General features: G+C 33.1%; 1 protein-coding gene across 3 annotated transcripts in view; it reads left to right on the top strand.

Annotated features, from left to right (window-relative positions):
• Osbpl11 (oxysterol binding protein like 11) overlaps window positions 1-17,287 on the top strand; it is an 80,184-nt gene that overhangs the window by 24,454 nt on the left and 38,443 nt on the right. For all 3 annotated transcript variants that reach the window (XM_071615252.1, XM_027936062.2, XM_071615251.1), the window contains exons 6-8: window positions 1,143-1,319; window positions 8,318-8,519; window positions 12,805-12,950. In XM_071615252.1, coding sequence (XP_071471353.1) covers window positions 1,143-1,319; window positions 8,318-8,519; window positions 12,805-12,950 — 525 coding nt within the window. The remainder of the gene's footprint in view (window positions 1-1,142; window positions 1,320-8,317; window positions 8,520-12,804; window positions 12,951-17,287) is intronic.

Consider the following 17,287-nt stretch of genomic DNA (forward strand, 5'->3'; position numbering starts at 1 on the left):
AGATTCATCTACACTGTTGCATGTACTTTGTTCTTTTTAAAAAGTGAATAATATTCCATTTTATGGATGTAACATTTTGCTTATCCACAAGCCAGCCAATGGAAATTTTGGATTGTTTCCATTTGATAGATACTATGAACTGCCAACATTTGTGTTCAGGCTTTTGGGTGAACATATGATTTCCTTTCTCTAGAGTATGTATGTAACAGTGGAATTGCTGAATTGTGTTACTTCTAACTTTTTGAAGAACTGCCAAACTTTTTAAAACACAGCATACCATTTTACATTGCCAACAATGTATGAGGGTTCCAGTTTATCCACATTCTTGCCAATACTTGTTATTGTTCTTTACGAATGAAAAATTACAGTCACCCTAGTAGGTATAAGTAAAGTAGCCTCTTATTGTGGTTTTGATTTCATTTCCCTAGTGACTAATCATGTTGAACATCTTTTCATTTGCTTATTTGTCACTCATTCATCTATCTTCTTTGGAGTATTTTTTAAATTTTTGTAAGGTGAAAATAAGTCCTAGTACTTGACATCTGAAATTAGAGATGTCTGAAAAGTAATATATGGACAGTGTGTGTAAAAGATTCAATACTTAGGTGATAACTTGACTTTTTTTTCTTTTCCATTCTTCCTTATGTTTTGCTCTACTAACTGATTTTTAAAATTGTTTGTAATTTAGGTCTGTAGTCTATTTTTCAGGAAATCTGACATAATAGTTTTTCTTATATACTACAAAATTCTACTTTTTAGTGATGACCAGAAAGCCCTAGTTTGTTCCAGAGAAACGTGCATGTTTCATCAGATGTATTAGATTACATATTGTTGAGTACCGTGTTTGTATTAATCATGATGCTTAAAAATCTGAAATCATAAAAAATTTGTTATTCTAATATACTTATAAAATGTGAAAAAGTTATTTGAGGGTATAAAACTGGAAAATTTCTGGGTAAATTTCCAGTTTACTGTGGGATATGTGAAATGCTTAAATTTTTGTCATCTTCTGAAATGTTCTTTTGTCAATTTTGAATTTAATTTTTAAAATTGTTCATGTGTAAACCTCAAGTATATGGTAGTTTGATGGTTAAGAAGCCTAAATTGGAGGAAAAAAAGAATTATTTTCCTTTGTCTAACAGAATAATCCTCCTCTGAAGTCACGGAGCTTCTCACTTGCATCTAGTGGTAGTTCTCCTATATCCCAGAGGAGACCAAGTCAAAATGCCATTTCTTTTTTTAATGTTGGACATTCCAAACTGCAATCGGTGAGCAAAAGAGCTCACTTAACTCCAGACCATCTTGTGGAAGTCAGAGAAGTAAGTATGAATTAAAATCAAGCTTAAAATGCAAAATGGTATACTGCCTGCTTGATTTTGTCACAGAATTTTTTTTTTATATACTCTATTTTTGTCTTCTGGGGCCCTTGTTATTTTTCATTTAGTATGCTAAGATAATTCAGTAATTAATATTCTGATTATATGCAGTCCCAAATTTTCTATCAGTTATGTGCATTTTTAAAACGTCTTTCAGTTCTCAAATAAAAGTAGACTCTTTGAACCCACAGGTACTAAACAATTGAGTTACATCCATAGCTCTTTTTATTTTTTTTATTTTAAGACAGAGTTTCACTAAGTTGCTTAGGGCCTTGCTAAAGTTGCTGAGGCTGACTTCAAACTTGTAATTGTCCTGCTTCAGCCTCTCAGACCACTGGGTTACAGGCATGCTCCAATGTGTCTGGCCTAAAAGTAGACTGTGAAAATTAATAATCAAGTAAGCTTTTTGCTTGCCTGTGTGTGGTTGGGTCTTTGTCCTTGAGTCCTATTGCTTATAGCTTCTTTTCTATGAAGGCTTTAATCAACTGATCTTCTCTTTTATGCTCTAACGATTGCTTTGTTATTCTCACTGGTGCAGTGGTAATTTCTTAAAATATCCACACTACAGGGTCCTATGTCTTTAAATATACTTTTCATATCAACATGTTAATATTTAACATGTCACTTTTTGTGTATAGAGAGTATATCCCCAGAGTTTAACAACTACCTCTTAGGGAAGGACAACTATTACCTTACGAACTTGACTAGTTTAATGGTAGCCTTTCCCTGAAGTATGGCTCTAGTTATTATTTCTAGGACTTGGGTGGTGATCATTGCTTGACAATCTCTGTGACATTACCACCCCTCAACTCCATACATACATAAAAAAGTCTTAGGTGAATGCCTGTGTCTTCACTAAAGTGGTACTTTTGCATTTAAAAACACAACAGGTCAAACTTCAAGATTACGAGTGTACTGGGAACATTTCTATATGCTAATGGAATAATTCTGTGTCTGAAAAAACAATCTTTTTAGTGTGTTTACACCATTTTTGAGTCCTCCATACCATTGTTTTTTTCTTTTAAAACATAGTTTATTGCTGGATTATTTAAAAACCATCACAGGGGCTGTGGCTGTGGCTCAGTGGTAGCGCACTTGCATGGCATGTGTGAGGCACTGGGTTCAATTCTCAGCACCACATATAAATAAGTAAAGGTCTATCAACAACTAAAAAAAAATTTTTTTAAAAATCACTAATAAAAAAAACATCACAGCCTAGTCTCTAGAGGCATGAAATTTTTTAGTCTTGTTTATGATGGCATCTGTTCAAGAATCTATTTTCAGTTTGTGGCTTAGATGTATTTCATTGTGGGAACTATAAGTTCTGTATGAAGGTGTGAGTTTCTGAGCTTATCTGAAATAGTTTTTATCTAAGACAATGACTGAAGATATTTGTGTTAACCAGGCATGGTGGGCCATGCCAGTAATCCTAGCGACTCAGGAGGCTGAGGCAGGAGAATTGAGAGTTCAAAGCCAGCCTCAGCAACTTAGCAAGGCACTTAGCACTCAGCGAGACCCTGTTTCTAAATAAAATACAAAACAGGGCTGGGGATGTGGCTCAGTGGTTAAGCACCCCTGAGTTCAATCCCCAGTAACAATAAAACAACAAAAACAGATTTATATTAAGCTAAAACTGTAGATCAGCTTAAGTAAACTGAGACAACTTTTTAAATTTGCAGGAAATTTGGAAAAATAATATAGAATTTTTGTATGTTCTTTATCCAATTGTCTGTGATATTACTCTCTTAAGTAACTAGAATATAATTATCAAAATCTGGAAATTATATTAACATAATACTATTAACTATGGTCCTTACCCAAATTTTGGCAGTTTTTGTACTGATACTTTTTTCTTCTGGTTCTGGATCTTGTCCAGGATCCTGCTTTATATGTCATTATTATTTCTGTTTAGTCTCCTTCAGCATGCAATTATTTCTTAATCATGATCTTGACACTTAGGAAGACTTAATTTTTTTTTTTTTTTTTTTAATGGTACTGGGAATTGAACCAAGGGGTACTCTATCACTCACTTACGCTCCCCACCAGTCTTTCTTATATTTTATTTAGAGACAGGTTTCACCAAAAAGCTACGACTGGCCTTGGACTTGAGATCCTCCTGTCTCAGCCTCTAAAGTAGCTGGAATTATGGGCATGTGCCACTGTACCCAGCTGATCTTTTTTTTTTTTTTTTCCCTTGAATTTGAAGTTGTATAATACTTTCTTGTGATTTGAATGAGATTATACATTTTGGGAAAGAATGCCACAGAAAAGATGTTGTGTCCTCAGTATGTCATATCAAAGAGTCATGATGTTGCTATGTCTTCTTACTGGTTATGTTGGCCTCAGTCACTTGTTTAGGGTGACTTCTATTCACCAACAGTTGCCATCTTTCCCTTTGTAGTTAATATCTTGGGGAGGAGATATTTTGATACCATGCAAATTTTGTTTCTCTTCTAAAAAGTATAGAAAACTTTATATTAAACTGACTTTAGGTTCTAGGAAACAGTTCTCAAACTTTGGTTTTGGGATCCCTTTCATTCTTAAAAATTATTGAGGACTTCCAAGAGTATTTGTTATATATAAGTTAAGTTTATTGATATATTAGAAATCAGAACTGAGAAATTTTAAAAGTTTTATTATTTTGAACTATTGGAAGCCCATGTGTTAATGTAAATAATGTTTCATGCCAAATAATGATCTTTTGCCAAAACTAACAAAATTATTACTGAAAAGAGTGGATTGTTTTTATACTTTTCCAATCTCTTCGATATCTGATTTAATACAACACAGTAGAATTCTCATATCTGCTTGTGCGCTCAATCTATTGCCATTTGTTTTTTTGGTTGAAATTTATGAAGAAAATTTGACATCATATGTGTTAGAGAAATAAGGGATGTTTCTGTAGTTTTTTCAAATAATTTTGGTTATTTATTGAAAGTGCACCAAAACTTGACAACTGATAATTTCTTAAATGTTAGAGGCAATGTGAAATCTAATAAATGTAAGTGATTTTTTTTTTCTGTTCTATAACATGCAAGTCCACTGATCTGTCCTGTACCTTGAATAGATCTTTAAGCTGTCCATGATTTTCTAATAACATTTATTGGTCATTTGGGAGATACTAATTTATCGTCAGGTCTGGCAAATGTTGATCCATTTTGTCATTATACACGGTCTAAAATTCATAATAACATCCTCATTAGTCTTATTAGAAAAAACTTGTAAGTATTGGGAAGCTATCAAACCTATGGTGGCAGACACAGGATTTCCAAAATTCTAATTTTCATTTTAAAGCTTAAATTTTATAATTAGAACAAATAGAGTCAGTTGTCTTTTCTTTGGAAATGATAAGCTCATTTTGTTAAGTTTTGAAAAAATAGCTATTTTAGTTACCCCCAAGTTTGAATAGCCAGATTTTCTGTTAGTCATTCTTTCACATAAAAATGTTAATCTGTGGAAGGGGGGCGGGAGAAACTAGTTCAGTTTGCAACTCAGGCACAGAAGTGCTTTTTCTCTAGGCAATCTTTCTACTTTGGTATGCAACAGAAATACTTTATGAATACTTGCCATTTTTCACAGTATTTACTTTAAAAATGTGTACTCGAGTCAAGATGTAGTAAACCTGGTGATTTTTACTGCTTTTTCAAGGCCTTTTTCTGTTCTCAGGGACTGAAATCAGAGACTCTCTACCACAGGTCACTCCTAGCCCATTTTTCATTTTTTATTTTGAGATAGGGTCATCCAGTTGCCAAGTCTGCCTTCAAACTTGCCATTCTCCTGCCTTAGCCTCCCAGGTAGCTGGGATTCCAGAAATGTGCCATTGTGTCTCGCAAAACTAGCTTGCTTTCTGTGAGTGCACAGTAGTGAAGGATACAGTGATCCCTTATAGGGTTGGTGCGACCACCTTGATTCTCACTAATCTTCCACTGTTTTTACGCCCATTGCTTTTGCACCATCAGTGCAAATATTACCATATTTTAAAAGGTAAATAACTTATTCAAATTATTATGAACATAGTTTTGACTTCACCTACTCTGTGGAAAAAGGATCTGCAGAACATACTTTGAGAATTCCTGTTTTACAAATATCCAGCTCCAGGAGATTGTAATGCAAAAATTTAATATGATTCAGAATGAGTTTAAACAAAATCTTTTTTTTAAAAAAAATTTTTTGTTTTAGTTTTACACAATACCTTTATTTTATTTATTTTTATGTGGTGCTGAGGATCGAACCCAGCACCTCGCAGGTGCTAGACGAGTGCTCTACCTCTAAGCCACAACCCCAGCCCTTAAACAGAACATTTTAATCCAAGTCCCTGCATAAGTCCATTGTTAGATTGTAAGTAACAGGAGGCAAAAATAATTGAATCATGGAGAAAAAGTTATATTGTGCTTGATATCAGATAATATAAAATATTTACCCAATTAAAATGGTCTTTTTATTATCTGCTATTTACTGTTAGTACTACTTACTGTTTCACTTTTGTTATTCAGTGCACGTTTCATGCTAGGTTTATCCTAGCCCATAGTAGCTAAAATGACATTTTTTTAAAATATACTTTTTTAGTTGTAGATGAGCACAGTACCTTTATTTTGTTTATTTTTTTGAGGTGCTGAGGATCGAACCCAGTGCCTCACACATGCAAGGCACATGCTCTACCACTGAGCCACAACCCCAGCCCTAAAATGACAATTTTAATAAGTTAGACGTTAACACACAGTGATTAAAATTATGGGCCTAATCTGGTTTTCAGTCAAGCTAGATGCTATCTGATGATGTAACACTCTCTCCATATTGCCATATGTAGCAACAAAATTCAGGTTGACCAGGTTTTCAGCATTCCTGAAATTCTCTCTCTTTTCAGAAACTGGTTTTATAGTTCAGGAATAATCACTAATACAGTTTCACAGATTACTTTTCCACTTCTTTGTAAATATATAATCAGTTTGCTTTTTTGTTTTATAGAGAGCCATTACCAAATTTTAATATTTATACTTTCTTGCATCACTTCTAAAATCAGTACTATCAGGTGGCTTTTTTGACCTATTTGCAAAAAGAAACACTCTTTTTCTTCTTTCAAGTGTTTTTGTATTGTGATTTCTGATTATTTATGTCATGAATATCTTAGTTATGATTTTTTCCCTTTATTCATCTTTTATTGACTTTTATAACAGAAAAGTATACAGAACATAAGTGACTCATAAAAATATAGATATGTTTTGCTTGCTTTTGAAATTTCTAAAACTATAATCATACAGTATATATTACTTTGGGCACATCTTCTATTTGGTTTACATTATATATTTGAGATTTACTTATGATGTTGAACATAGCTATTCCTTTCTTTTCATTACTACATAATGTTTACTACGTGAATATGCTGTAATATTTTTTTCCATTCTAGTGTTGATGAACATTTGAGTTCATGAACATATATATGTGTATCTGTTGGTTACATACTCGAGTATAGTTGTTAGATTATGAATTGTATTTATTTAACTATGGTATATAACTATGGTACATGTTGCCAAACTATATTGAAAATTGGTTATACTGGTTCATAAGTTTGAAGTATGAATAGTCCAGTTTTTTTGTAAGTGGTGTTGGAAATTGAATCCAGGGCTAGTATGCTAGGCAAGTGTGCTAGATAAGTGCTCTAATACTGAGCTATCTTCCCAACCCCATTAGACCCAAAATTTATTTACAAGAACATTTACACACAAAGTGTGTGTGTCTGTGTGTCCATGTATAAGTATATTTATATGGATATCTTTAAACTCATACTTCTCTTTTAAAAACTCTTTCTTTTTTTTTCCCCCCCTGTGAATGGCAAATGCTTGAACCTGAACTATGGCACATGTTTTTCAGGTCCTCTTCCATGCATGATTGATTTGCGTGGTAGGATTAGTTTGCATCTCTTTCTCTAGTCCTCTGATAAATAAACTGTATTAAAAATCATCTGGAACAGCAGAGACACTGAGAGCTAGGAGTCTCTCTACTATAGAGTTTCTATGTGAATTAAGCTAGTGGCCAAAGGATGGGCAATTGAGAACTTTCTGCTTATAATTCAAAGTATTTAAGCATTATAAATTTGGTTTTCATCTAAAAAATTGGGTTTCTCAGCAGTCATTGTTATTCCATTGGCTATGTTTAAAAAAGTAGACAAGACTCCTAATCAAAGCAGAGTGTATTAAATTCCTTTGACGCGAAAAGCTTATACCTAGTACTTTTGCCAAAATTCAGCCTAATGGGGCCCAAAAATTAGGTTAGGAAAGAGGAAACAAGTAAACAATCATGTTCTCATTGCAGGTTCAAATTAAGCCTCATCAAAGGTGTAGTGGAAATGGCTGACAGACGCTATTGGAAATTAATTTTACTTTGGTTTTAGTTAGTTTGTTTTTTGCAGTGCTAGGGTTCAAACTTAGGGCCTCACATGTGCTCTTCCACTAAACACCCCCATCAAATACTTTGAATGAAGTATTTGATCCTGCTATTAAAAATGTCCTTTTGGGGCCTGGGGCTGTGGCTCAGTGGCAGAGTGCTTGCCTAGCAGGTGTGAGGCACTGGGTTCAATCCTTAGCACTACATACAAAAAAATAAGCCAATAAAATAAAGGCATGCTGTCCATCTACAACTACAAAAAATATTTTTTTGATTTTTTTTCTGATGACTTGTACAAATTTATACTGATAATAAAAAGTGGCAAGACCTTTGGGCTTTGTTGCTTCTGGAGAAAAAGTACAGTAACCAAAAGTCATAATCTTTTTTTTTCGTTTGATAAATAACCGACCATTAAATACTCATTAACTGGAAATAGCCTAGCAAACTTAAAAATAGATTTCTCAGCCTAATATGTCCTAAAAATGCCTCAGAAGCTAAATATGATAATTAAAATGAAAGGATACATATTTCACAGAAATTATGACTGTTATTCTCCTTAGATGATGTCTCATGCTGAAGGACAACAGAGAGACTTAATTAGACGAATTGAATGCCTTCCTACTTCTGGTCTTCTTAGTTCCTTGGACCAGGATCTCTTAATGCTCAAAGCTACTTCCATGGCAACCATGAACTGCTTAAATGACTGCTTTCATATTCTCCAGTTGCAGCATGCATCACATCAGAAGGGTTCATTGCCTTCAGGTAAGTTATAGATTAAAGGTAATCCTAACATTGAGGGCCAAAACCTGGAGAGGACTGCATCTATTATTGTTCTCACTCCATAAAATCTTTAAAAAGAAAAGGAAACCAGTGAACCTCTTGTTTTTTAGTTACTACAGTAACATACATCCTCATTGTGCCATTGGCTGAATCTGAAATGATTTTAGGTCTAATGCTTAGTAGCCCTGAATATTTCTTTAGAGATCTCAAGTTCCACATGTCAAAAACTAAACTCAAAACCCTCAACTCTGTATTTCTGTTAAAATTGCTGATATCACTATATTGTTCATTCAGTTGAACAAAGTAGAAAGATTGGGTTTATTTCTCAAGTTTTGATTTAGTACACTACTCATCATTTTTTATGCATATGTATATAAATATTTATCAGTCACCTTTTAGTTAGAAAATTAATATACATCTAGTATTTTAGAGCATCTGTTGAAATTCATTGTATTGGGAAAAAGAATATTATTTCATAGAGTATAAAAATGTTTTAATAAGTAACATTTATCTTCTATCAATGAAATGAATCAGCCTATCACATCATATTAATAATGAAACTTAGAATTAAAAACTCATTATTCCAACTAATCCCCTTACTTATAAAAGGTATTTTAGAAAGTCAGCAAGTTTCTGCTCAGGAAAATGTTTACTTTAGTCAAATGCATAATGTGTGGATTCTATCTTATGTGCCTAAATTCAGCATTTCCTAGCCAATAAACTATTTTAATAACAATTGTAAGTGTAGGTGAGGTCACTGTTGGAGAGGCAAATAAGTCCTGTATGTTTCCCTTAAGAACTCATAGTTCAATTGGGAAAGAAACATGCAAACAGTAACTGTAAAATAGTATACAAAGTGCTACTGACAATAGGAACAAAGTATGTGAGAAAATAGATGTATAGGCAAATATTTCTGATAGAAAAAGGTCTGGAAAAGCCATAAAGAAGCTACAAAGACCAGTTAATTTAGGAGTGAGAGAGATAGGTAAGAAGACATTCCAAAGACAGAGAAGAACCTAAATTTGAATGGTAAATGTGGAGTGGTGCCTTGTAGAAATTGTTAGTAGTTAGTATAAATTTTATACTGTTATAAAGCAATGCACTCATTATAGAAAATTTACAAACTACCATGTAGTTCAAAGAAAAAAAAAAAAAGACATGTATTTTCTTTACCAACCAGAAACCACCACTGTTAATATAATAAAATAACCTCTTTCCCCAAGGTTTTCTTTTTATTTCCTATTTTTTATGTTATACACTTGGTCTTAGAAAATGTATATGTTTGTGACTTATATTTTTTACCTAATATAAAAAATATTTTCCAAGTTTTTACCTGTTTTTAATAAGTAACATTTATTGGCTGCATTATATTCCTTAGGGACAGATGTATTTTGTTTAACTTACCTATTCCCCTATGTTGAATATTAGAAGGGTTACCTTGATCTATGAAATTTGGTTTAATTCTAGTTAGTAATACTTTGGCTAGGAAAATGAAAAAGTATATTTCCAGTCTATGCTACTTAATTTTAAAACAAAATCAAGTAGCTCAGTGCTAGGTATTGAATTAGATGCTCAATAAGTACTTGATTAAATTCTGTATAATATTAAAAATTTATAAAAATTTTATTTGTGTGATTAAATTAACCCATTTGTTTCATTGTCCCAGATGTGAAACACATACAAAAAAATATAGTATCTAATATAATTATGTAACATTATTATGTAATAACAATATCACTATAATGTAATAATATTAATTAACATAATAATGTATATAAACTCTAGATTATGATTTCCAATCTATTTTAATACACCAGTGTCAATTTTGTTGAAATATTTGCAGAATTGAAAATTTGGGACTTAAACAGGTTTAATATTCAACCTTATTTAATATACGCTCTTGTTTTTAAATGTTTCCTTCATGATCAACGAAGCATTTCTAATATAAATTTGGATTTTTTAAAACACAAAAGTGTTTAAAAGTGAAAATTGTTTTCATGCATCACAATGTTTTCAAACACAGGTTTGTGGATATTTGGTGGGATTTAATTAATTGGCATTGATATTTCTCAATGTAAATTGCCATCTTTTCCAAGTTAGGTCTGTAAGAATTTATTCTTAAGTTACTTGAGAATGAAATATAACTTGAAAGAAAAGTTAATTACCTCCTTTTCACTCTTTTTTTTTTTGGAGAAAAAGGACAAAGTAGTTTTATTGTTCTGCTGGCAAAGGAGAAATACAGGAAACTCCAGCCCCAGAATCTGTGATTCTCTCTATTCAAATTTTGAGATGGCAAGAAAAATAAAATCTAAGTTTAATGTTTAGTTTGCTAAGGGTTTTGTTTGTTTGTTTTTATTTACTTAAAAACAGAAATTTGTTCTCTCACTTCTGGGGGCCAGCCTGCAGTCGAACAAGATTGAGAGTTGAGAGAATTTTCCCATGCCTCTCTTCTGGTGATGGTAATTGGCAGACTTTAGTATTCTTTGGCATGTAGAATTTTCACTCTGATCTTCACCTTTGACACCACATGACACTCTTTCTACATTTGTCTGTCTCCAAATTTCTCCTGTTTCAGAAGTCTCGGTCCATAGACAGCTGACTTCATTGCAGGGATGGGGGGTGTCAAAATGAGGCAGAGCATTGTGGTGGAATAACGTGGTAAAGTAAAGCAGGTCAGGACATGGTCACCAAAAAGCAGCAAAAGAGCTATGTAAGCAGTAAAAGAGCTATATTAGCTATATAAGGTCTTAATGTATATTCTCCAGAGACTCAGTAGTGATCCTTGATTTAGATCATTGGTTTGAGAGCATATGATTGGTTTGATAAATAGTTTTGTTATGGCTTTTCAGTCAGTTAAGTGAGCTCTTAAAATGGGTCTTTTAATTAGTTCATGTGTGTTTTATTTTTCAGAAGTAAACACATCTGGATATGGATATTAAAAATAAACATTTTGCTGGGCGTGGTGGCATATGCCTGTAATCCCAGCTGCTCGGGAGGCTGAGGCAGTCTCAGCAACTTAGTAAGGCCCTAAGAAACTCAGTGAGACTCTTATCTCTAAATAAAATACAAAAATGGGCTGGGGATGTGGCTCAGTGGTTAAGTGCCCCTGGGTTCAATCCCCAGTACCAAAAAGAAAAAGAAAATAGATATTTTAAGGTAGAAACAGAGTGTTTGCATTTCTTTTGAATTTTATTTATGTATTTACTTACTTTTAAATTTACTTTTTGTGCATTATTAGGGATTGAAACCATGACCGTATTCATGCTAAGTAGACACTACCAGTGAACTGCCTTCCGAGCTCATTTCTTTGGAATTTTAAAACAGTCCCCCTGAACTTATCTAGAGTGTTCCTCCAATCATGAATTCCCTCAATGCCAAGTAAGACTGAATAAATCAAGATGTTCTAGTAGCCTAATGAATACTTTGTAATTAATTTTTCTGCTGAAAACTTGGGTATTGTTATAGACTGAGTAAATTCCTTGCTCTTATAAATTTTTGCTATAGTAGTGTTAGTGTCCCATATTATAGCAGTCAATAACCTAGCTTCTGTGAAACCCAGATCAGCCTCTGAAATCAAATGGAACATTTTCCATTATTGATTAGGCATAGAATCCACTTTGTTAAACTAGTTGAGGGTAACAAGAGACCTTTGAGTCATTAACAGAGAAGATGACAGGTCTCCAAATGTGACCACTGTCTTTTAGTAGGTCAGCTATTATTTATTCAGTAGAAAGAAGAGTCTTTCAGTTTAAGTTATATGGTGCTTTTTTATGATTGAAAAAATAAGGACAGTATGTGCAATTTTAAAATTAGGTCCAGGGAGTTATTTTGATTGGTTATAAAATTGCAATCCCAAATGGAAACAAATTTTACTATTTCACAGTCCAGATGCCTGACCCTCTAATGCCTAATTGCATACTTTTTGATTACTAGAGGCAAATATTCTTATTGAGAGGCGAGTATATCAACTGGTTGGGAATATACTTCATGATTCACAGACTTAGCCAGGAAGTGAATTCAGTCCTATTCAGGGTTGATTTCTTTTAAATAGTATCTGATTTCGAGTTGTCAGTTGCTGTGTTGTAAAATATCCAATCATGGTGCTCATGCTAATGAGATCCAAGTCACTGTCTTTCAGGGTCATTTAACAGGTTGAATTGCTTTTAGTCTTGTAGGCTCAAAAAACAGTTGTTTATTAAAATCCATATCTGCTGAACTTTCCAGATTATGAGCAAGTTTCAGCAAAAATTTTCTCTTACCTCATCAGGAACGACAATCGAGTGGTTAGAACCAAAGGTACCTTTATCAGACCACTATAAAAATGGAGCGGATCAACCATTTGCAACTGAGCACAGTAAGCCTGTGGCAGTCCCAGAAGAGCAATCTGTTGCAGAATCTGGACTGTTAGCAAGGGTAAGGTAATATAAATATATGGTTTTGATGTGTTAAAAAAAAAAATCAGGAATCCCTGAAAAGAATCAGTTTTCTCTTTGTTATTAAAGCATTTGAGTCAATATAACACTTGCAAATTCTAAACATTATTGTTCTACTTTAAACTGCATTTGCTTCAGAAGAGGTCTCTTATATTAAACTTGAACATATTGTATTTTCCAGGTTAAATTATATATCCTTTTTAGTTTTGGTTTAATTTTATTTGATAAAAATATATTTTTAAAATTCAAATTTTGCATGCTTTTCTTTTTCTAGAAAATAAGTTATATAATTATTTGCATAGTATTTATCTCTTATTTCTTACCCATTATCTTAGCTTAACATTGTTTACTAGATGTTTACTATTATATTTATAAACTTAAAAGTTTACTACTATAGTAAGCTTTTTGATAGCATTTTATCAAACCAGTTGTTTTAAAATTAGTCTACTTAAAATAGTACATGTCAGGGTTTAATATTTTAAAAAATTTTTCATTGAATATTTCTCAGAAGCCAAAGAGTATTAGTATATTCATAGATCTTCCACTATTATAAATCATATTATTATTTTTTTGCCTGTTATTTTTATGGCCACTGTAATCACGTAGATAATTTTATTTTAAGCTATTTTTACTTGACTCTCTTAAACATTTTTTCATGTGGTTCTGGCCCATAGAATTAAAGTTTGAAAGGTTATGAAATAGGCTGTTGAGTTAATGTCTCTATTGGCAAATAACTAGTTTGTTATTCTTTGTTATTATAAATAGCACTTTTTTATCTTGTTTACTTTTTTTTCCCCCTTCCCCTTTCTTTGGATTATTTTCTTAGGTTGTGTCTCAAGTAGAATTACTGAGTCAAGAGTAATGTGTGGTTTATGGTTATTTATATATTAGTAAATTTCTTTGTAAAAGAAATACATGACATGGGGACTTGCAGAGCTGGTAAAGGCATTGATTTGATGAGGCAGGCAGTGGAGGCAGAGTAGGCAGAGAAGCAGGAAAAAGAAGTAATGCATGAAATGTTTTTTTTTTCTGTAAAACTTTTTAAAAATAAGTTGAGTCAAGCAGTTAACTAGTATTTATTAAGCTATCAAGTATATGACAAGTCCAATGTTAAAAAATAAAGGAGAAGCAAAATATAGAAGATAGTTCTTTTACTGAAAAGATTTGTAATCTGCTTAGAGTCCTAACATGTATACACTGAGACTATAATATGAAGTAGTACTTTTTTCCTTAATTGATATGGTTGAGGCCATTGGGATATAGGCATTCAGAGAAAGAAAGACATATTGCATAGATTAGATGAGAAAAGCCTTGGAGACCAAGTGGGAAAGGAATTGGGCATTTGAAAGGAGACAGGATTTGAAGAGAGGAAGAGTAAGGGGAATCTCAAAACAGGGGAATAACACATGCAGGAATACTGCAGCATGTTTTTAATTTCCTGGTGGTTTTGAACTCACGATATGCTATTTTCAGACATGTGCCAATTAATTAATTAACCACTTAGCTTCAGTTTCCTCATCTGTAAAGCAGGGATGATAATAATAATACCTTATAAAATTGTGACAAGGAAGCTAGGCCTGGTGATGGATGCCTGTAATCCCAACTCTTTGGGAGGCTCAGGCGGGAGGATTGCAAATTCAAGGCCTGCCCAGGCAACTTAGCAAGACCTTGTCTCCAAAGAGAAAATTAAAAGGGCCAAGGATGTAGGTTAGTGGTAGAGAACTCCTGTACCAGTTCAATCCCTAATACCATGGGGGGTTGGGAGAAGTGATGAAGATAAAATGAATTTAGCAGAGCATATAACTTATGGGATATGGTCACTGTGTTGTCGGAGTTTACATTCATGTTGCACTCCAATGGGATGATACTCCCTGGAACACTGCTCCATAGAATACAGTGTAAATTGTGCTTCCAAAGAATATGAAAATCTTGCAGAAGAATTGAGTCATAATGGATAGATAGTGGGGTTATGGGCACAGGGAAGGATGTGATATGTAAGACTGCTATATGAAATTAAAGTATATGGTGAAATTAAAGTGTGATAGAAGGCTATGGAAGTATAAATGAAGACCGATGGATAGGCATTGTACGTTTCAAATGAAAATAAATTTGACTTGTGATTGACTGGATTGGATCAAAGACAACTCCAGGTTTTTGAACCTAAGTGACAAGATAGAATTGTGGTACTATTTACAAAGCTAGAAATTAAGAAGAAAGAGCTTTTTAAAGAGAATGTTTAATATGGTTCTGAACATATTGAATTTTACAAAGGAAGATATGTGATTGCAAATGTTTGTAAAAAGCAATTAGATGATGGAACTATAGCTTTGGAGAGAGGTCAGTACTAGAGATCTGATTATAAGTAAAAGTTAATAAACTCAGGTCAGATACTGCAGCATCTTCATTCTTCTAAAAAAGAACACAGAGCATGTTTGTTCAGCATAGAGGCTTATGCTACAAATGGGGCACAGGGTCAGGGAGAAGAAAGATTGCTATTATTTCCAAATCTTTCAAAATTGTGCATAGAACAAGAACATAGTGTTAGATGAAAAACATATAAGGTTAGAACCTAGGCCACAGAGTTTTTTTTTTGTTTTTTTTTTTCTTTTTAATTTCAAAGGATATTAGATTCTACTCAGTTACTCCAGAATAGACTTTTATTGCCCAAAAGCTTCACAGATGCCTTCTTTGAAAAATAAGTGTTATATAAATTGGGGATCTACAGCACAGTAGTGGTCATTTTGCAGCTAAGTAGGAAGAATGAAGTCCATGTCAGAAATCAGGACAAAAATGAAGTTAATTTGAGTTTTGTAGACTACTATGGTTTCCCTTTGCCATGCAATCTCCAGTGCTCTGACTTCCTAGAAATTCAACAACTTTTGCTATTGTATTTGCTAACCATTGTGGGTCTGTAGGGATGTTATACATTTGACCATGTTTATTTGGTGATGTGTTTTTACCTAAGCTTTTCTTTAAGAAAGGCATGATGACCAAGAAGAGGCATTTCAAAAAGAAAGGAGAGGCTGGTGTAGTGGTGCACACATATAATCCCAGCTACTTGGCAGGAGGACTGTAAGTTCAAGGCCAGCATGGAAACTTAGCACGACCCTGTCTCCAAATTTTAAAAAAGAAGTGGTGGGTCTGAGGATGTAGCTCAGAGTTAGAATGCTCCTAGGGTTCAATCCCTAGTGTAACCAAAAACAAACAAAACAATAAAAACTTTGGATGAACTTCTAATTTCTTTTATTCACACCAAGATTTATAACTAATATTTAGTTGTTAATATAATTTCCTTTTGATTTTCTATTCTAATAAGTGAGTTTGACTATTTTTATGAGAGCTACATTCTTCTTTTTTATTTTTTTTAGTTGTAGATGGGCACAATACCTTTATTTTATTTATTTATTTTTATGTGGTGCTGAGGATCGAACCCAGTGCCTCATATGTGCCAAATGAGCTCTCTACCATTCAGCTACAACCCTAGCTCATCAAAATTATATTCTTTTGAAGAGTTATTTTGCCAGATTATATTTTCTGTAATTTAATATTATTTTCATTGGAGGAAATTCAAACCATAAATGGTAGTGTTAAAGCTATTTGGTTTTGGAGTTTTTTTGTTTGTTTTATTTTTTTGGAGCTAGGATTAGACCTAGGCCCTTATACATGCTGAGCAAATGTACTCTACCAACTGAGCTACACCCTACACCACCCCCTAAAACTATTTGCATTATTAATCTGTGGCCTAGGTTCTAACCTTAAGTGTAAAGGTACCTTTTCAGAGGATTGGAGAACATTATTTAATAAAGACCTAGCAGGGTTTTTTCTGAGGTCTCATAATTATTTAATCCCAAATGGCAATTATATTTGGTATCCATACATAGAGAGGAAGACAATCAACTTTTCCCCATTTTATAATGAGTAAATGTTCGAGTATACTTAAACTATATTATGCAACTGATTTATCCAATATTAACAGGAAATAGTCTGACAAACTTACTAGCCATTGAAAAGATGACCTGGGAAGTCTTTGTGATCTCTCCTCAGAGTCATAAAAACAGAAGTAATTCTGACATATGGAAACAATAATTGTCTGGTCTTAACATAAGGAAATAAATTACACCATTAATTGATTTATCAGAATGTTAGTTGAAATAGATTTCCTTGGCAAAAGGGAAGTGGAAAACAAAGATAAAGGCCAAAGAATGGTCAGAAACCCATTATCTTTTAACTCTGTTACTGTGTTTTATATTTTGTTTTTAGCATCTTGAGAATATTAGATTTTTGATTTTGCATCTGAGTAAAATTGGTTTTCTTTGT

The sequence above is a fragment of the Marmota flaviventris genome, chromosome 8, assembly GCF_047511675.1.
Source record: "Marmota flaviventris isolate mMarFla1 chromosome 8, mMarFla1.hap1, whole genome shotgun sequence".
NCBI classification, from domain to species: domain Eukaryota; kingdom Metazoa; phylum Chordata; class Mammalia; order Rodentia; family Sciuridae; genus Marmota; species Marmota flaviventris.